We start from the raw sequence: 21,765 nt of genomic DNA, 5'->3' as shown, positions 1-21,765 counted from the left end.
CATTACGACCCTCTTCAACTGTCGGCGGTCTCTGTGAGTCAACAGACAATGTCGGCCTGTATGCTTTTGTACTGTACGTGTCCCTTCACGTTTCCACTTCACTTCGGAAACAATGGACCTAGGGATGTTTAGGAGTATGGAAACGTCGCGTACAGACGTATAACTTGAGTGACACCCAATCACCTGACCACGTTCGAAGTCCGTGAGTTCCTCGGAGTGCCCCATTCAGCTCTCTCACGATGTCTAATGACTACTGAGGTCGCTGATGCGGAGTACCTGGGAGTAGGTGGCAGCACAATGCACCTCATATGAAAAACATATGTTTTTGGCGGTGTCCGGATACTTTTGATCACATGGTGTATTACTCAACTGTGTTACGTCCATTACTTTACAGATATTTATGAATTACTTTAGGCTCTACTTTACAAAGGCCGAAAAAGGGAAAACTGCCACAATTTTGTTCCTAGCATCGTCCTACTTTGTCTCGGAGATGTACTACAATACATAAAATGCCTACGAATCACCGCAATGTACAACGTACTTTCGGTGAGAGACAGTCGCAACTCCTGAAATCCGTCGCCCATGGCCTCTGGCCTGTCAAGCAAGCACGGCAGCACTGGGTCCGCGGATAAATCGCGAAAACCCGCTCATCTGCGTCTCACACACGAACATACCCTGCCTGCTGGCAGATCGGAGAGCTAGATCGGAAGGGCGGGAACTGTATGTTACAGCACAACGACGAGCCTCAGATCGATCAAATGGTTCAAATGGCTGTGAGCACTATGGGACTTAACATCTGAGGTCATTACTACTTGAACCTAACTAACCTAAGGACATCACACACATCCATGCGCGAGGCAGGATTCGAATCTGCGACCGTAGCAATCGCGCGTTTCCGGACTGAAGCGCCTAGAACCGCTCGGCCACCGAGGCCGCCTCAGATCGATCACTCAGAGATATCCACAGAGTTGACCTGCGGTTCTTACCTGTGGCGGAAACACTCTCGTGCGTGGCCAGCTAATGGTTTTTGCTACGTGCGCTTCTCTATGTAGAAAGCAGAAATAATTAACTTTTCGTTTCGTTGTTCCTTTTCCAAGGGAATTTGCTTTGCGTCACATTCGTACTCAGGGGAAAACATTACCACAGCAAACTGGAATGGTGGCTTTCTCTGCAGCTACAAGAGGTAACATATTTTTTGCAATAATTTCAAATTCAAGATAACTAGCTTCATGGATCCTAAATTTCTTAGTAAACGAAGTGCTGATTCTTCCTTCTTAGATATTCTTTGAAATTGTCAAAACGTTTTCTCTGCAAATGTTTGTGTTTGTTAAAATATAGCCACAGCAATTTATTCGGTATCATGCCTGAAGTGAAAAGTTTTTCTCCACATATCACACACACACACACACACTCCCGGTTGGACACCTTTCACCTCCAAACAACGTGAACCCTATTTTTAAGTATTCTTAATTATACCCGTGGTCTAGGGGTAGCGTCTTTGATTCATAATCAAAACGTCTTCGGTGCCGGGTTCGATCCCCGCCACTGCCTAAATTTTGATAAATAATCAGCATTGGTGGCCGAAGACTTCCGGCATAAGAAGTCAGCCTCATTCTGCCAACGGCCTTGTCAGAGAGGGCGGAGGAGCGGATAGAGGTTCAGGGCACTCTCTTGTCCTAGGGGTGGGAAATTGCCCCTAAAGGCGGAAGAATCAGCAATGATCAACGACATGAGGATGCAGAAGGCAATGGAAACCACTGCATTAAAGACACGTAACGTGTATCCACAGGACATGTGGCCTGTAATTGAAGAAGTATCATGATGATCTCTCCATTGGCAAAAGATTCCGGAATAGTCCCCCATTCGGAGCTCCGGGAGGGGGCTGCCAAGGGGGAGGTTACCATGAGAAAAAGACTGAATAATCAACGAAAGGATAACGTTCTACGAGTCGGGGCGTGGAATGTCAGAAGCTTGAACGTGGTAGGGAAACTAGAAAATCTGAAAAGGGAAATGCAAAGGCTCAATCCAGATATAGTAGGAGTCAGTGAAGTGAAGTGGAAGGAAGACAAGGATTTCTGGTCAGATGAGTATCGGGTAATATCAACAGCAGCAGAAAATGGTATAACAGGTGTAGGATTCGTTATGAATAGGAAGGTAGGGCAGAGGGTGTGTTACTATGAACAGTTCAGTGACCGGGTTGTTCTAATCAGAATCGACAGCAGACCAACACCGACAACGATAGTTCAGGTATACATGCCGACGTCGCAAGCTGAAGATGAACAGATAGAGAAAGTGTATGAGGATATTGAAAGGGTAATGCAGTATGTAAAGGGGGACGAAAATCTAATAGTCATGGGCGACTGGAATGCAGTTGTAGGGGAAGGAATAGAAGAAAAGGTTACAGGAGAATATGGGCTTGGGACAAGGAATGAAAGAGGAGAAAGACTAATTGAGTTCTGTAACAAGTTTCAGCTAGTAATAGCGAATACCCTGTTCAAGAATAACAAGAGGAGGAGGTATACTTGGAAAAGGCCGGGAGCTACGGGAAGATTTCAATTAGATTACATCATGGTCAGACAGAGATTCCGAAATCAGATACTGGATTGTAACGCGTACCCAGGAGCAGATATAGACTCAGACCACAATATAGTAGTGATGAAGAGTAGGCTGAAGTTCAAGACATTAGTCAGGAAGAATCAATAAGAGAAGAAGTGGGATACGGAAGTACTAAGGAATGACGAGATACGTTTGAAGTTCTCTAACGCTATAGATACAGCAATAAGGAATAGCGCAGTAGGCAGTACAGTTGAAGATGAATGGACATTTCTAAAAAGGACCATCACAGAAGTTGGGAAGGAAAACATAGGTACAAAGAAGGTAGCTGCGAAGAAACCATGGGTAACAGAAGAAATACTTCAGTTGATTGATGAAAGGAGGAAGTACAAACATGTTCCGGGAAAACCAGGAATACAGAAATACAAGTCGCTGAGGAATGAAATAAACAGGAAGTGCAGGGAAGCTAAGATGAAATGGCTGCAGGAAAAATGTGAAGACATCGAAAAAGATATGATTGTCGGAAGGACAGACTCAGAATACAGGAAAGTCAAAACAACCTTTGGTGACATTAAAAGCAACGGTGGTAACATTAAGAGTGCAACGGGAATTCCACTGTTAAATGCAGAGGAGAGAGCAGATAGGTGGAAAGAATACATTGAAAGCCTCTATGAGGGTGAAGATTTGTCTGATGTGATAGAAGAAGAAACAGGAGTCGATTTAGAAGAGCTAGGGGATCCAGTATTAGAATCGGAATTTAAAAGAGCTTTGGAGGACTTACGGTCAAATAAGGCAGAAGGGATAGATAACATTCCATTAGAATTTCTAAAATCATTGGGGGAAGTGGCAACAAAACGACTATTCACGTTGGTGTGTAGAATATATGAGTCTGGCGACATACCATCTGACTTTCGAAAAAGCATCATCCACACAATTCCGAAGACGGCAAGAGCTGACAAGTGCGAGAATTATCGCACAATCAGCTTAACAGCTCATGCATCGAAGCTGCTTACAAGAATAATATACAGAAGAATGGAAAAGAAAATTGAGAATGCGCTAGGTGACGATCAGTTTGGCTTTAGGAAAAGTAAAGGGACGAGAGAGGCAATTCTGACGTTACAGCTAATAATGGAAGCAAGGCTAAAGAAAAATCAAGACACTTTCATAGGATTTGTCGACCTGGAAAAAGCGTTCGACAATATAAAATGGTGCAAGCTGTTCGAGATTCTGAAAAAAGTAGGGGTAAGCTATAGGGAGAGACGGGTCATATACAATATTTACAACAACCAAGAGGGAATAATAAGAGTGGACGATCAAGAACGAAGTGCTCGTATTAAGAAGGGTGTAAGACAAGGCTGTAGCCTTTCGCCCCTACTCTTCAATTTGTACATCGATGAAGCAATGATGGAAATAAAAGAAAGGTTCAGGAGTGGAATTAAAATACGAAGTGAAAGGATATCAATGATACGATTCGCTGACGACATTGCTATCCTGAGTGAAAGTGAAGAAGAATTAAATGATCTGCTGAACGGGATGAACAGTCTAATGAGTACACAGTATGGTTTGAGAGTAAATCGGGGAAAGACGAAGGTAATGAGAAGTAGTAGAAATGAGAACAGCGAGAAACTTAACATCAGGATTGATGGTCACGAAGTCAATGAAGTTAAGGAATTCTGCTACCTAGGCAGTAAAATAACAAATGACGGACGGAGCAAGGAGGACATCAAAAGCAGACTCGCTATGGCAAAAAAGGCATTTCTGGCCAAGAGAAGTCTACTAATATCAAATACCGGCCTTAATTTGAGGAAGAAATTTCTGAGGATGTACGTCTGGAGTACAGCATTGTATGGTAGTGAAACATGGACTGTGGGAAAACCGGAACAGAAGAGAATCGAAGCATTTGAGATGTAGTGGTATAGACGAATGTTGAAAATTAGGTGGACTGATAAGGTAAGGAATGAGGAGGTTCTACGCAGAATCGGAGAGGAAAGGAATATGTGGAAAACACTGATAAGGAGAAGGGACAGGACGATAGGACATCTGCTAAGACATGAGGGAATGACTTCCATGGTACTAGAGGGAGCTGTAGAGGGCAAATTTTTCATTTTTTGATAACCAGTTTTCGAGACATTCTTTCTGGAAGATTAAAAGATTAGCCTATGAGTTAAGCATAATTTTAAACTTCGGTTGTAACTCAGTTAAGTCTGTCTTCTGATTCTCCGCAACTACTTGCCTTTAATACAACTAGAAATATATATGTACCATATAAATGTTAGTTCTAAAATCCGAAGACGGAGGGAGAGAGAGAGAGAGAGAGAGAGAGAGAGAGAGAGAGCGAGAGATAGAGAGAGAAGAATGAGAAAGAGAGGGAAAATGAGACAGAGAAAGAAAGAAAAAGAGAGAGAGTGAGAGTGACAGGGAGATATATTCCCTTTAGAAAGTAATTGATTCAAAACAATTCTGCTACACAGTTTTCTGTTGAGTATTATGCATCCTAAGATTTATATCGGAGTAAAAATCATTTACGTTGGGAATTAAGAATTACTGTAATCTTAATCAACAACTACTGTCTTTGTAATACGTTTACAATCATCACATGAACAACACCTACACGTAGTTGTGCAGCACAAGTCATCCTTCACGCACTTGAATTTTCCTCCGCAACGTTGAATGCAGCCGCTTGAAACCAGTAGTATTATCTTGTCTAAAACTGGCGGTGTTTCATGTGAATTGGAGAGAGAAATGAGAGTGATTCCCTCCAACCCAAGATTCTGGGGTCCAAGCTGTTTCTCAACCATAGCTGGACTTGTAGATGCTCTGATCAGCCAGAACATTGTGACCAGCCACCTAATAGCTGGTATGTCCACCTCTGGCACGGATGACAGCGGCAACACGTCGTGTCATGTAAGCAGTGAAGGCTTGGTTGGCCCCTGCAGGGAGATGGTCTCACATCTGCACACATAAGTTACCCAATTTCCTTAAATTCCCGAGAGGGGCCGATGAGCTCGGACACCACCTTCAGTCGCATCCCAGATGTATTCGATCGAGTTCACACCTGGAGAGCTGGGTAGCCAGCACATCAATTATAAATCGCCACTATAGTTCTCGAACCACTCCATCACGCTCCTGGCCTTGTGACATGGTGCATTATCTTGTTGAAAAAATTCCACTGCCGTCGGAAAAGATGACCGCCACGAAGGGGCGCACGTGGTGCCTTGCACGAGCTCCACTGGACCCTTGGACGCCCACGTGAATGTTCCCCAGAGTATAATGGAGCCGGTGCCGGCTTGTCTCCGCCCTGCAGCACAGTTGTCAAGGAGCTGATCCCCCGGAAGACGACGGATTCGCGCCCTCCCATCGGCATGATGAAGGAGGTATCGGGATTTATCAGACCATGCAACTGCCGATGGTCACGTGCCCGTTTCAGTCGTAGTTATCGATGTCGTGGTGTCAGCATGGCACATGCATGGGTCGTCGACTGCGGGGACCCACCGTTAGGAGTGTTCTGTGCAGTGTGTTCAGCATTGAAGTCTAATTTTAGTTCCGCCACAGTTCGCTGCCTTTCCTGTTTTATCAATCTGCCCAGTCTATGACGTCCGAAAACTGTAATGAGGTGTGGCCGCCCAAACCCACGACGTCGGGACGTGGTTTCACCATATGTTGAAGACACTCACCACAGCACTACTCGAACACTTAATAAGTCGTGCAGTTTCTGAAATGGGCTTGCCGAGCCTCCGGACCATCACAATCTGCCCTCGATCAAACTCAGATAGATTGCGCGCCTTCCCTATTCTACACACGGACAACACTCTCACTGATACTATGTACATGCACCGTGCGTGTGTCTGACTAGCAGTCATTCCTCGCCAGGTGGCGCTGCTGTCGCCTGGACAGGAGCAGAATCGTACTGCGTCAGTAGTAGGTGGCAAACGAGACAGTACGACAGTATTGCTTGCCTGGCCCACAGGTACATCAAAACATTTTCATCGACAGGACGCTTTCTCTTTTTTGTAGAGAAATGCACTTTTTCCAGCTTCCGAAATGGCCTCATTGAACATCCCTAGGATATTATGAAGATGCGGAGATGGGTACAATAGTTGGAAAGCCTGCAACTTCCCGTTGCCAAATACGAGTGAAGTGCTATCGCAGCCACTTACTGCATGAAGAAATGGCACTGATTCCTTGCAATCGTGGACGAGTGAGGATTTACGTACATCTTTAGAGTTCTAACGCTTCGTTCTGAAGCTGCTTTTACCTTCCTTCATCAAGACAGCATCGCTTGTGTGAAACTCATCTAGCCCTTTTCTCACGTAATGTCCTGCGAACCATGGATGAACGGCAACAGAGAATTTCATATTTCTAGATTTCCGGAAAGCGTTGGAAACTGTGCCCCACTGCAGACTGTTAGCGAAGATACGAGCATAAGAAGTAAGTTCCCAGGTATGTGAGTGGCTCTCTTTTCTAAAGCAGTAGAACCCAGCACGATGTCCTCGGCGGTAAGTCTTCATCTGAGACGCATTTATTATCAGGAATGCCACAGAGAAGTGTGATGGGACTGCTCTTACTCTCTAGATAAATAAATGATCTGGGGTGAGCAGCAGTCTCTGGCTGTTTGCTGATGACGCTGTGGTGTACGAGACGATGTCGTCGTTGAGTATCTGTAAGCTGATACAAGATGACTTAGACAAAACTTCTAGTTGTTGTAAAGAATGGGAGCTTGCTCTAAATGTTGAAAAATGTAGTTTAATGCAGATGAGTAGGAACAATAAAACCTTAATGTTCGAATAGAGTATTAGCAGCGTGCTGCTTGACGATTAAATATCTAGGAGGAACGTTGCAAAGCGATAAATGGAACGACATGGAAGGCTTAAAGCAGGGAAGGCGAATGGTCAACTTCGGTTTATTGGGAGAATTTTAGCAAAGTGTAGCTCATGTGTAAATGATACCGCATATAGGAACTAGTGTGACCTATTCTTGAGTACTGCTCGAGTGTTTGGGATTCGCACCAGGTCGGGTTGGAGGAACTCATAGAAGCAATTCACAGGCAAGCTGTTAGATTTGTTACCGGTGGGTTTGAACACGAGATGCTTCGGAAACTCAAATGGGAATCCCTGAAGGCAAGGGACGTTCTTTTCGAGTAATACTATTGATGAAATTTAGAAAATTGGCATCTGAAGCTGACTGCACAACGGTTTTGCTGCCGCCAACGTACATTTCGCGTAAGGACCACGAAGATAAGGTAAGATAAATTAGGATTCGTACGGAGGCATATAGACGGTCGTTTTTCCCTCACTCTGTTTGCTAGTGGAACAGGAAATGACTAGTAGCCACGCACCATACGATGGTTTGCGGATTATGTATGTGGATGGGAATGTAGATAATGTCTTTGTGGTCTGGAGCAAGAGCTACGTAACACGAGAGGATCACCGTCTTGAACGACAATGACAGCTTGCCGGTACAATTTTGAGGCACCTATTGCTTTTCCAATAGCGTCAAAATTGACATCATCGTCCACAATATTTGTTTCAGTACCAAAACAGCCTCCTTCTTGTACAAATTATGTAACAAATTTTCTTTATAGTTGAGATTATAAGAAAGACGGTCTGAGATTCAATACATTTTGTCTAGTCAATAACGGCAATTTCTCGTGATGCCCGCTTCCTCGATTGCCTCTGATTTTCAACAGGCTTTGTATTCAAAGAACTTTGTAAATATCCGCCAGATACAACTTCAACATTTTGTAATCAGAGTTCTACAAACGAACAATATTGTGCAAAAAGTTGGAAAGACGGAATGAATTTACTTTTGGCGGGGGTGAAAAGGGGGGACATGCCCTCCCCTATGCCTGGAGGGAGGGGGCGAACTCTTGTGGGGGAGGGGGGCTCACTTTTCTGTTTCTTACTACTACATCCCGTAAGAGTATTTTCCTGAAGTTTCGAAACTTTATAAATTATTTCCCACATATGGTGTCTTTGCCTTGGTTAGTTACTATAATGCCAGGTTTCTGAAATGCAAGGGTCAAAACTGTAACTTGTTATTTCTTATTTCATTCATAAAGTCAAATGCTACAGTATTTTGTTGAATAATACGATCTTACTTCTTGTAGACATCTGGGCGTACTAATAACCTACGGTACCTTTACTCTGTAATGAAGTTGTCAACAATCCATCACAGTTTAAAAAAACCGCTACGTTTCATCAATTCGAAAAGGAAAAATGGGCTACATTGTCTGTTACTTTATCTTGGAATAGTGAGACAGACATAAAGTACACAGCCTTAAAAATCGTCAATTCATCTGATAAATGAGGAAAATAAATTTAAATTTGTAAAAAATCAGAACGAAGATATCACATTCCGTCTTATATGAAAGTTTATTAGACGGGATGACGAAGTCTTCGAACTAATATGTTGGAACTTTAAATAAATTTTCCTCACATGTAAGATAAATGGTCGATTTTTAAGGCTGTTTACTTCGTGTATTTCTTCGCTATCCCAAGATTAAGTAATAGAAAATGTAGGTTAGTTTTCATTTTCGTACTGATGAAAAGTAGGGTTTTTCATTAATAAACTTTCAGATGAAACCTAAGTTAATCATAATCATGGCATAAATAAGCCTAAGGCATGTGCGCTAGTGTGTTATTTTTAGTTTGGGATAATTGCGTTACCACGCATATCTATGTTCGCAATGCATTCGCCACAAATATAATTTTTGACGATTACAAAGTACAGTATACATATGCAACCAGTTATTGACTAAAATAAATAGAGCGTAAGCTTATTATTGCTATTTACGCGTTTGGGGAACCTAACGACGAAAATCAATTATTCTTTACTATTTTACGTTGGCATTACCTGCAGACCTTTACTGTTACATGTAAGATATGCACTGGCCGACCATAAATATGGAACGACGTTAATCTGCTATTCTTGGCTGACCATTTGCACCTCAAAGTGATGACAAATCAGTTTTGCAGAGTTCTCGAATCTTGCATTGTTTAAAGGCTTGAAAATAAATTTATTCTCCAAAAAAAGAGAGGAAAAGTGCAGTAAGCTTTTTATAGATCCACAATTGCTCCCTGTGAATCTAGACTAAATTTCGGATTATGAAATCGTGCAATTATTTGTATTTCTGGATGAAGAAAGACAATTTTCTGATTATCTGAAAAACGATTCCCCCACCCCCACCAAAAAATGCCAAATATATTAAAAAACTGCTATATCCCATCAGTCTGTCCCCTATTACAAAAACAGTACCGGTGTGCTAACAAGCGAGTAATCCAACCGGTAACCTGCCTATGGGCGGATTATGAGTTTGCACTTATTGGTAAAAGATATGTTCAGTCAACAAATTTACCTGAAAGAGAAACATCCGCTATTTTGGCTGCAGCTATGCGTGAATGCCGTAACCACGGCGACGGTATGTCATCCTAAAAGTAGAAGTTGCCTACCGGTACAACAAAAATTTGTTCAGTCACTATTGCAATTTGATGAAACGCCGGTGTTAACATCGTCTGCAATCAATAATAGCTATGAACAGTGTAGTTATTAAATAACTATGACGCATTAATTTTCTTCTAGCGAGCTGACCCGTGATTAAAATCCAAGTACTATCATATTTATGACAACTGATACCGCTTAAAAGGCTCCAACGCTCCATTTCATGACATACGAGTACTTGCCATGCCTTAATCTGCCTTATTCTCCTTTGCGTCATGTAGAGATATTGCGCAAAGAATAAAGATATGAGTCTCACTCTCCCGTATCGTTTAGACTACAAACAGAAGGAACAGAATATGTTTAAAAATCCTTTTTTGGTAGATATGTTGTGTACTGTAGTACAGAATCTTCATTAACAATAATTCTTTTTATAATTGTTTTCTGTTGTCAATTGCGAATCTTCACCGAAAAATGTCAGATAATAATCTAACGACGTAGCTCTGTATTGGATTACGACAAATTAAATCGCAATAAATAATGGGAAAGTGCAAAGGGATTTCATTGCTAGCTTCGCAAGTAACGGGTATCTGAGGTTTATGAACCAGCAGATGCGCAAAGGAGACCAACTCTGCAAATAATCATTGCACGCACGTAGAAAATACTCGACGTGGAGTCTACTAAGCGCAAAAGCCGCGCTAACATCGATAGCCCAAAAATTACGGCACACAATCTGACTCTAGTGCGCATCACCGCCAGCAGAGGCCAGACACGTCAGCATTTGAGAGACATCTGGCGGTACGCACCGAAAAGTCTTCAAGGAATAGTCTGGCGGCAAATTAAAAACTGGGTTCGTCTGAAATGGCATCAACATGATGCTTACGATATTAAACGCTGGTAATTATGAAACAGAAAATAATTCCACATATGGGTTGTATAACATACTTAATGTTTCAAATAACTTAAGTAGCATTTTCGTCAAATTAAAAAAAAAAAACATCTGATCAAAAACGTATGTTTATTGAGAGTTTCTCGCCGTATAGTTATAAATACTACAGCATGCAACATTATGAAGAAACTTAGTGAGTCACTTACCATTTGTGAATCGTTTCATCCGTCTTCCTCGTTCTGGTAACTCCAGGATGATTCTTCGATCTTTTCTGCAGCTGAACGCCATACGGGATGGAATGGGATCGTTACTAAAGTAACCACCCGCTTTCATGATCCAGTTATGGACGTGTTTTACGCGTCCACGACGAATGCTAAATTCGCAACTTCGAGTATTCGTCTTCGGTGATGAACGCGATACGTGCCGACACTCGTAAAGCAGTAGTCTATGAACGAAAATTCGAAAATCATGCATCCTATATCCCTTCTTTTCCATCCGTTGAACAAGCAACGTAGAAAACAAAAACGCTTCCACAAGAGAAGCATTTTGTAATTAATAACTTCACGCAGAATCACGCCCACTCTTACCTGAAATGTCGTCTGTCAACCCTGCGCATTAGTAGGACCGCAAAGTAAAACGATGTAAAGAAGTGTGCTTGGCAATAAAATATTCGATGCAAAACAATTACATCTTGTATCTTCTGCAACATATTAGCTCTTATTATTTACCGTTCCCAACAAAAATGTCAATAAAAACACAATCTTAACCTCAACGCACGTCAAAACAACAGGTGCCATACTTATTTTGAAGGGCAGTTTAAATTGCTGCAACAGAGGTTGTGTCGTAGAAAGGGCAAATCACAATTAAGAAAGTGTTATAGATAATCATACCTCTCGAACAGCGGTGGACAGAGTAACATACACAAATACAAGTTCATGAAAATAATAATAACTGACAACAAACACTACCAAAACGTGGGCGCTATCGATTATTCAAACATGTATTTGCAGGGTGACCACCATTCAGTAGCTAAAAGCAGCTGCCTAGTATTTCATATTAGGACGCGCGGTTCGTACATTATTTCATATAGACCTTCTAAGGTACATTCTATGATTTCACATCTATAACTGTTTTACATGTGTTCAGATGATGTATACTAAATAGCAGTAAAATAACTATTGCTAAGAAACATGATTTTTCCCTTCAAATTCTGATACTATCATTACATAAAATGTGTGAAGATTACCCATTTTGTAAATAGTTGTGACTATGAATACGTGTAGAATCCAAGTCGACTTTCCTATTGATCAATACTTACTAAATTTCCTTTAGTACTAAAATTAAACGTAATTTTTACGGTATAGATTTAGATGCTTCTCATTGATTTCATTCTTCCTAGTTGAGGTAGTGCGCTGTTTTCCTTTAAAATACGAGTAGTCATTCTCGACGAATCAATTTCTTTCCTGCGCACCTTGCGGCGACACGGTTGCCATCTAGCGGCCAGATGCAGACCTACTTATACTACTACTGCGGTGCGCTCTCCTCAAAGCTCACAGCGTCTGTATGCTTCTCTGCGTGTTGTAGTATCTTTGGCTCGTCTGCGCAGTCGCATGTGTTGGTAGGGGAGTTTGCCGCTCAGCAACGTGCCGGAACAGCAGACAGCACTCAAAAATGAAGAAAATACTAGTATTTCTGACTGTGATTCTTGTGTCTGAGAGGTCCGATTGTTGGGGTAAGCTAAGAACAATTATTTTTTGTTGTATAATGGTCGGTTTTCTTTTTCTTCATTAATAAACACAGAGTAATGTAGAAAGTGGGTTCTGCCATCGCAGTTCTTGCCGTCGTCACGTAGGCCCAATGACTCCAATAAATTACGTAACTGAGCACACGCTGCTTGTCATCGCCGGCCGGCAATTAAGTTGTAAAGCACAGATTGAATAATCAGTATTTGTGCAGCCTGACAAAAAAAATTTTTGTGATCATAATTCATTTTATAGGAATAATATCTTGCATACGAAGTAACATATCGCATCGTTCGGGAAGATTCATAGTGTGCCGGACGATTTGGCCTACATTATAACGGTTAAATGTTGTGGAAATTAGGTAATCTCCACGAACCAACGCTCTGTTATTTATAAATTAATTGGGACGTGCTGTAAATCCTCAAGTGACATTTTCGTGTCAATTTTTTTTCTTGTAAATCTTAACTCTAGCGGACATTAGTACCTTGATTCCGTTTGTACGTAACTGTTGTAGTATATTAATTCACTCAGTAAATTAAAAGAACTATATTCGTTAACGCAGGTGCAATGAAAAAATTGCACTGTTACTTCATTTCTGGAACAGAGCAGTAATGTGCTGGTTTGCCCATAATGTAACCTTGGATAAACTTCCTTTTTGTAGTAAATACATGTAGCAGTTACGGCTTTGTTGTTCATGTGCTGCCTCATACAGTGCATATGACATATCTTAATTCAGCTTTCAGAAATAACAGCTCAAGTTAACCATTGGCGCACGTTCGCATACATTCAGCTCTTCACTATATTTCTAGAAATGATCGTGGTTACAGTGTAAATGGTTGATACGTGTACAACAGTTTGAAATTGAAACAATTCTGACTTAACAAATACGGGGATAATCTTTTAATACTTACCTAGACTGCATACTGTACATGCATGTGTAAATAGTAACAGCTCTTTACTCGTCAATTCGACAACTTCTGAATCTATTTATTTGGCTTAAAACTTTTGCTCCTGTGCCTATAAATAGCCAATGAATGTATGATCTCACAAATTTTTATTAACATATTATTTATCCTACATGTGCGTGAGTTCACCGGAAATGGATGGTTGACATTCACATAAAACGACATTCTTCAATAAGTATTTGCAAGCGCACCTGTTGATTCATTTTCCTTCCGCAAACGAGGTTTGCAGTTCATGGGTAGTAGCGGAGTTGTCATTGTATTTGTAGTTTCTTTGTAAAAATCAAATTCCTCACATCCTTGCTATTGTTTTTTAGATTGTTTTCCGTGTTCCGTGAGGATGCAACTTCGTTATAATAGCGATAACAGTTTAATCCCCTTCTTGATTACAGTTTTCAAGCTATTTCATCCATCAAAACCCTCAATTCCGATACATTTCATGTAGTTTCCCTTGCAAGGTTACATGTTTAGAGTGAACTATTTTGTGCTCTTTATTTAATCATCGCATTGTTAAACACGTTGGAATTTTTTTTTTATTTCATTCGGACGGGATCCTCTAGCGACTGTAGTTCTGCCATGTGAATAGTTTTTGAACTTAAACTGAATTTATTTGCCATTATAGTAAACAAAACACAACGTCTCTTCAGTGCCCTCGAATGGTTTTATACATGAACAACGATAAGGGAGTCAGCAATTGGAAAAACTGCAGTGACTGCTTAAGTAATAGGATCGTAGACCTTTTTGAAGCGTTACGCACAGCTACCCATTTTCATCCCATTGCATTTCTCTCTCAAATCAACAGTACCTGGAACTCCTGTTATTTTCGGAAGCAATGAAACCTTCAAAAGCCATGTTTTTGTATATTGCATAAACAACAGCAGGTTGCCTGGTAGTGGGCGCTTCAGCTGTACACTGTGTCTTCCCTTCCGTGTGCAAAAGGATCATGGAAATAATGTATCCTGTAATTAACTGTCTCCGAAGTTTATAAATATATTTTTTTTTTCTTGGGGAAAAGTCTTCGGGTACGGGTTTTCACCACCTCTGCTTCGCCATCTTCAGGGAAAATGTATCTGTTGCACTTCATCGTTTACACTCATTGTACTTGCAAGCGTAATGTACAGTTGCAGCCCCCATTCCCCCCCCCCCCCCCCCTCCTTCTCAATCCCCGCAGTAGTGCCAGATATTTTGTAGAAGCGTTTTATAAACCACGTCTTTCTTCTGTGAATTGTAGTTTCCCACTACCACTCTTCCATTTACGTTACCCACGACTACATCTTTATGGTTAAGGAGCTACTATTACATACACTGATAACCGATGGAGTGTCTACACACCTTTTTTTTACTTCCTTCATGGGGTGCACATTGATATTTTTGTTTACAGTAAGATAGATGATGGAAAAATTGTTTCTGGAGTTAACTTTTGGGGCAGGGGAGGATGCTTAATGATTTACAGTTTAAGAAGCAACGTTTTGCGACTTCGCCGTGTTCTTTAGAGCGAGACCATATCGGCTTGTATTTGGAGCGATCGTGGTCTTTTTTCCCAAATTGCAATTTCCTGTCGTTTCACCATTTTTTGTACCCTGCGGCGTTTCTGCCTCGTCTCGAAGGAATGAGTGGAAGAGACTCACTCCGTTCCTTCTCAACCTCAGTTTCGTAACAACAAATACCCATCTACGGCGATCTCTCAACCGACGATGCATTGAAAACTAACAACAAAAAGAAATACCACGGACAGCAAGAGTAAACGTCAATGTGTGGTACTTGCTCGTGGAGTCATGTTGCGGCTGCTGCTGCGATCGAACTGCGCTTTCACTGTTGCTTCGCTTTCACGAGATTTCCGTTCCCCGACTGGGGTATTGGCAAATCACCTGGCATATCTTAAAACATCTCCTATACGATCGGGCTCCGCCTAGAGACGGAACATAACGATAGTGAAGACGCATTTTAACGTCTTCCACCCATGCTTCTAGCCACGGGGCGTCTGTGACTACGATGATTGCATGTTCATTATATACTGAAGACCACACATGACTTGACGCAGACAAAAGAAAAATCATACCTGTGTCTACGGCGAGGTTCGAATAGGTGTCTCTCAAGCCTGTCTAAAAAGAAAATTAGCCCTCTGTAACGGCAAATCACTCGATTATCAGAATTGGAGACCACAGGATCGTCAGAAGAAATCTACTAGTATTAAACATAGACCTTAATTTGAGGGAGAAATTTCTGAGTACGTTTGGAGCACAGCATTATATGGTAGTCAATCGTGGACTCTGGGAAAATTGCAAAACGAAGAGGATTGAAGCGTGTGTTTTCCACAAAATCGAAGAGGAATGCGTGGAACACACTGACAAGAATAATGCACAAAATAATAGGAAATGTGTTAAATGAGATCGGAGAGTAACATACATCTTAAGACAGGCAGCTGTAGAGGGTAAAATGTAGGGTATATATATCCAACAAATAATTGCGGACGTTGAGTCGTAAGTCCCACTCACAGATGAAGCAGTTGGCACCGGACAGGAATTCGCGGCGGACGGCATAATACTCGGCAGAAGACTGGTGACACAAAAGAGCAAAAAAAGTATGCGGAGTTCTGCATGCGGGCGATAAAAGTGAAGCATTAGCAGGTTTTGGCAACAGTTGGGCTTTGAAACAGTTTTTCTTCTCGTCGGTTATCAGGACCAATGGAAAGTATAATGTAGTGCACGTTCTCGATTTTTCTGATGTGCTAATTTAACTCAGCGTCTTCTCAAACAGCTGGACATGGAGTTGCTCCGATGCATTCTCTCACATCGTCCACAGTGACAGCTCCGCGATTTGCCACTTCATTGTTCAGGAGGATTTCGCGGGCGTACACGAGGGCCCTTAGGAGATAAAAAAAAATTATGGACCGAAGACTGTTTCTTGCGTATCTGAGAAGAGGAAATTACACCTCGGCTTTAATATAGATGAAGTGGTGTTTGATTTCCGTTTGATAAGAAACGTAGAAGACATTAAATGTGTTTGCATTTTGTTGATTACTAACAAGTCGAAAGGATACTGATCTCATTCTAAACTATGAAATCTGTGAGAGGGTTTTTCAGATTGTTAGCGATAGTTACGAAGTTCTCTGCAACTACTGAAGCGCGTTAGTGAAGTACAGCCATCTCTATTCCATGTGAATCTTGTTGTGTCTGCATCAGTAATCTGAGAGCCAACTGAAAGAATGTGGCGGGGAGTGCTTCTGGAACTACTATCTGTGTCTCCCTTTCCTGTTACATTAGCGTGTGGCTAATGGAAAAAATGATTCGTGGTAAGCTTCTGTGTTAGCTCTAATTTGTCGGATTTTCTAGTTGTGGTTATTTCACGAGATACATGTGGGAGTAAGTAATATGTTGCACGACTCTTGCTGGAAAGTACTCTCTCGGAATTTCAACAGCAACAATCCGTGATGCACAACGCCTCTTTGTAGCCACTGTCAGTGGAGTTTGTTGAACATCTGTGACGCTCTCGCGCGGTCGCGCGCGCGCGCGCGCGCGCGCGCGCGCGTGTGTGTGTGTGTGTGTGTGTGTGTGTGTGTGTGTGTGTGTGTGTGTGTGTGTGTGTGTGTGTGTGAACCCTGCCTGGTAAGGGTCCCTTTTAAGATGCAAGTGCTGTTAATCTTACAAGAAACAAGAAATGTCTACAGTAACAATCGTCACATGAGATGTATTCGCAGTTACGAATATAGACAGCCATCAGCTCTGTCATGGAATGACAGTGAAAATTTGTCCCGGACCAGGACTCGAACCCGGATTTCCCGTTTATCGCGAGAGGTCGCCTTACCATTAGGCTATCCGAGCACGCTTCACGGCCAGACCCCAAACATCCATATGTCGTCAACCATTTGTCTGCGACTCCAGTCATGCATCCGTTATGTATATTCCCGTACAGGGAAGACATTTTAATTGAAAGTCGTTTGTCTGCTTTCGGCGGATAAATAAGATATTGCAATGCAGGCATTGCAGTATCGTATATAACAATCTGTTTTTCACGGATAATGTACCAGCATCTAATGCTACTTCTACAGTTTATAAATCCTTTCCACCATGCATCACCGTTTACAAAAGTTGGTACCGAAAGCGATTCTGAACGCACTCACGCTATCGACCTCTGCTCCCACTCCTCTTCAAGTACACCGTTTGCGTACTTCCCTTCAGCATTTCAAGAGATGTATAGATATTTCCACTCTGACAAACCTGGAATTAATCACCTCTTCGAGAGCGCAAGTGCTTCAGCGTATGCGTTGTGTGGTTGAAGCAGCTTGGGACAGGTAATAAACGTAAACTTTCAGCCATCGTTACGCTCGAGTATCCCACTGACATAGTGACACGCTTTTTACTTTCTCGTACTGTGTGAGTATTGGGAGTTAAGGAAACGTAATGACTACAGAGACTGGTTTAGCCTTTCCGATTATGCCCTTTACGATATGAAGCCGGAAGACCAGCTAGTTTGTAAATTTCAGGTGACGGTACTAGATATGTTCACTATTGCGCCCAACGATTTTAGTTCCTTTTTGCGTCATTTCAGCCCAAGTCTTCATTTTATCTGGTTACAGTATATCATCTCCTTTTCCCTTGTGTGACCAAGCTCTGCTACCGTATATAGTCATACGGAACGAACATTCATAGTAACTAAGTTGAAGTGTAAAGCTACTTGCTGACCAGACGTACAACGAGCGTCAGAACTATACTGATTGTGATCGAAGATCTTTCCTTGTCCACGTTTGCTTCCTAATACGTAATAAGAAAATGCGATTCTGCCTTGAGCAAACTAAATCTTTCTTGAGATCTCAGGCTTTCCCGGCGAATGTGTGTTATCAGCCATACATGTTTTGGAGAAGTTGCTCCATCTTAAGGGGTTTTTATGTACTATCTTATTATTACATATTGGTGTTCACAAGTCTGTTTGCATTTGCAACTCAGCCATAATTATTTCCTTCCAGTATGAGGAACCTTTTACTGAATGGGAATTTCTTTCTGCTCTATCTTCTTCTCATGATACGGCCCCTGGCCCAGATTCCATTCATAACCAACTGCTTCAACATCTCAGTGCTCCACAAAGGCAACATCTTCTTCGGGTGTTTAACCGTATCTGGCTCCAGGGTGACTTCCCTTCTCAGTGGAGGGATAGCATCGTGGTTCTTGTCCTTAAGCCTGGTAAGAACCCTCTATCTGTTGACAGCTATCGGCCAATTAGTTTGACCAATGATGTTTGTAAGTTACTTGAACGGATGGTAGCCCGTAGGCTCAATTGGGTCCTCGAATCTTGGGATCTATTGTCCCCTTACCAGTGCAGCTTCCGAGAGGAACTGTCTCCAATCGATCATTTACTTCGCTTGGAATCCGCAGTTTGGCGGGCTTTTTCCCAGCGCCGCCATTTGGTTGCAGAGTTTTTTGACCTTCGCAAGGCCTATGACACGGCCTGGCGCCATCACATCTTACTTACCCTTCATCAGTGGGGTCTTCGAGGCCCACTCCCGTATTTTATCCGCCAGTTCCTGTTCCATCGGTCATTCAGAGTTCGAGTTGGTACTGTTTTTAGTTCTCCACGGACCCAGGAGACGGGCATCCCACAGGGTTCTGTCTTGAGTGTCCTTCTTTTCCTCATTGCAATCAATGGACTTGTGGCCTCTGTCGGTTCCTTGGTCGCCCCTGCCCTGTATGTGGATGATTTCTGAATTTGGGTTAGTTCCTCCTCGATGGCATCTGCAGAACGGCTGCTCCAGGGAGCTATACGGCGTGCCTCTGCATGGACCTTCTCACACGGGTTTCAATTCTCTCCTTCAAAATCGCGGGTGGTCCACTGCTGTCGCCGTACTACGATCCACCCTGATCCAGAGCTCTATCTCGATGCACAAAAATTGCCTGTGGTCCCACAGTTTCGTTTCCTGGGTCTTCTTTTCGACAACAAACTCACTTGGCTGCCCCACATCAGACTCCTGAAGGTAGGATGTTTCCGTAAACTCAATGTCCTTCGCTTCCTCGCCCACTCCTCTTGGGGTGCGGACCGTTCCCTCCTTCTCCGTCTTTATCGTGCTCTAGTTCTGTCTCGCTTGGACTATGGTTGTCAAGTTTATGGTTCGGCTGCTCCTTCCGCACTGCACGTGCTGGATCCAGTCCACCATCGTGGTATCCGTTTGGCCACCGGTGCATTCCCTACTAGCCCTGTTGATAGTCTCCTGGTTGAAGCTGGGACACGCCCCCCCCCCCCCCCCCTCTTTCCGTTCGGCGGTCCCAGCTTCTGGTGTCTTATGCACTCGCTATCCGTTCCTCTCCCACTCATCCTTCCTATTCTATCCTGTTCCCAGACCATGGACGTCGCCCACCCGACTCCCGCCCACGGGTGGGTTTACCGGTTGGGCTCCGCCTTTCGTCTCTTTGCCGTGATTTTCAGCTTCCTTCTTTGTCCTGTCTTCCTCGCTCCCTCCCCTCCACCCCGCCCCCCCCTTGGTTAGTTCCTCGGCCTCGAATTCGGATGGATCTCCACCGAGGTCCGAAAGATTCCATCCCCCCGGTGGTGTTCCGTTCCTTTTTCCGCCAAATTTTATGGGAGTTCCGGGATGCTGTTGTTTTTTACACTGATGGCTCTAAATCTGCTGATCATGTGGGGTATGCCTTCACGTCCTCTGTTGGAACGGAAAATCATCTGCTGCCACCAACATGAGGGGTGTTTACTGCGGAATAGATGGCAATTTCCCAGGCCCTTACCTTTATTAAACAGTCCCAACACAACCGCGTTTTGTTATGTACGGACTCGATGAGTGGCCTTCTTGCTATTGACCGGTGTTTTGCGCGCCACCCCTTGGTCTCTGCCATCCATGACCATCTCGCTGATATTCACCGTGCTGCTTGTTCCATTGACTTCCTTTGGGTCCCTGGCCATGTGGGTATCCCGGGTAATGAGCTCGCTGATCGTTTGGCTGGGGGAGCAGTCACTTACCCCCCGTTTTCTGTAACCCCTCCTGCAGGGGATTTACGGCTTCACATCAAATCCCACTTCGCACAGTCATGGGCCAATTCTTGGAAGGCTACTCCCCTGTCTAATAAACTTCGTGCGATTAAGGTGACACCAGGACCGTGGCGTTCTTCCTTTCGCCGCTCCCGAAAGGACTCGACCACACTGTGTCGTCTCCGCATTGGCCATACCAGGCTGACTCGTGGTTTTCTTTTGCGTGATGAGCCACCCCCACTTTGTGGTTGTGGAGCCTTCCAGTCAGCAGCCCACATTTTGGTTGAATGCCCCCTTCTTTTGGCTCTGCGTGCTATGTACAGACTCCCCCACACCTTATCTTTGATGTTGGTTGACGATTCCCGAATAGTCTCTCTGGTTCTCGGTTTCCTCCGGGAAAGTGGTTTTTATTCTCAGTTTTAAGGTTTTTAATCTCTCTCCGGTGTTGTGGCAGGGCGGTGAGTGTTTGGGTGTCTCCCACTGTACGCCGTGTTCGGAGATTCCCGATTCACCTCCCTGACCGAGATCCTCTTTTCTTCCCCTTTTTTCTGTTTTTACCCTTTAAGGACTGGTTAGTCTCCTTTTCCCATACGTATTTCTACATTCTAGCGGTTGCACCTTTTAAGTCACAGGTGGTCTTGCCTATGCTGCTTCAGCATAACGTTGGGTTCGTTCTCTTGCTGACTTCCCTCATTTTGTTTTCACCATTGACAACATGATTGCCCTTTTACGTTTTTAGCTTTTTCCCTTTTATTGTTGTGACTTTCTTGAGATGTCTCATTAGCGGAATGGACCCTATTTGAAACAAGGGACTGATGACCTAGCTGTTTGGTCCCTTAAACCTCAAACAACCAACCAATCCTTCCAGTATGTAATTTTTTTGTAGCTCTCGCGTTTTCTTCCTTCTACGGGATGTTTTAATGGAGCTTCCTAAAACACACTGTTTCGATGTTTGTGTCGAAAGCTGCACTCAAACAGCTTACAGAAGCACGAAAGAGCGAGATACACAAAAAACGACATACTGGAAGGTATTAATTATAGCTGTGCTGCAAATGCCTGAGTTGTGAACACCGATATGTAATAAGATAATAACTAAAATCCACCGAAGATGAAGAAACTTCTCCGAAACAAGTAAGGGTAGTGGGGAAAAAAAAATGTTTGCTCAAGCCAGAACCACATTCCCTTATTACTGTGCGATATTTATCCTTTGCATTTA

At 43.0% G+C, this 21,765-nt stretch overlaps 1 protein-coding gene across 2 annotated transcripts in view; it reads left to right on the top strand.

Annotated features, from left to right (window-relative positions):
* Window positions 1–21,765, top strand: part of LOC126251436 (protein cueball) — a 294,851-nt gene that overhangs the window by 110,705 nt on the left and 162,381 nt on the right. Inside the window, exon 1 of one of the 2 annotated variants that reach the window (XM_049951860.1) lies at window positions 12,439–12,608. The exons of the other annotated variant lie outside the window; for it this stretch is intronic. Coding sequence (XP_049807817.1) covers window positions 12,548–12,608 — 61 coding nt within the window. The 5' untranslated portion in view covers window positions 12,439–12,547. Of the gene's footprint in view, window positions 1–12,438; window positions 12,609–21,765 lie in introns of those variants that run through there. 2 annotated transcript variants of the gene reach the window in all.

The sequence above is a fragment of the Schistocerca nitens genome, chromosome 4 (genome assembly GCF_023898315.1).
Source record: "Schistocerca nitens isolate TAMUIC-IGC-003100 chromosome 4, iqSchNite1.1, whole genome shotgun sequence".
Taxonomy (NCBI): Eukaryota; Metazoa; Arthropoda; class Insecta; order Orthoptera; family Acrididae; genus Schistocerca; species Schistocerca nitens.
Note: the sequence above shows the minus strand (reverse complement) of the source record. Positions and strands in the feature narration are given on the sequence as shown.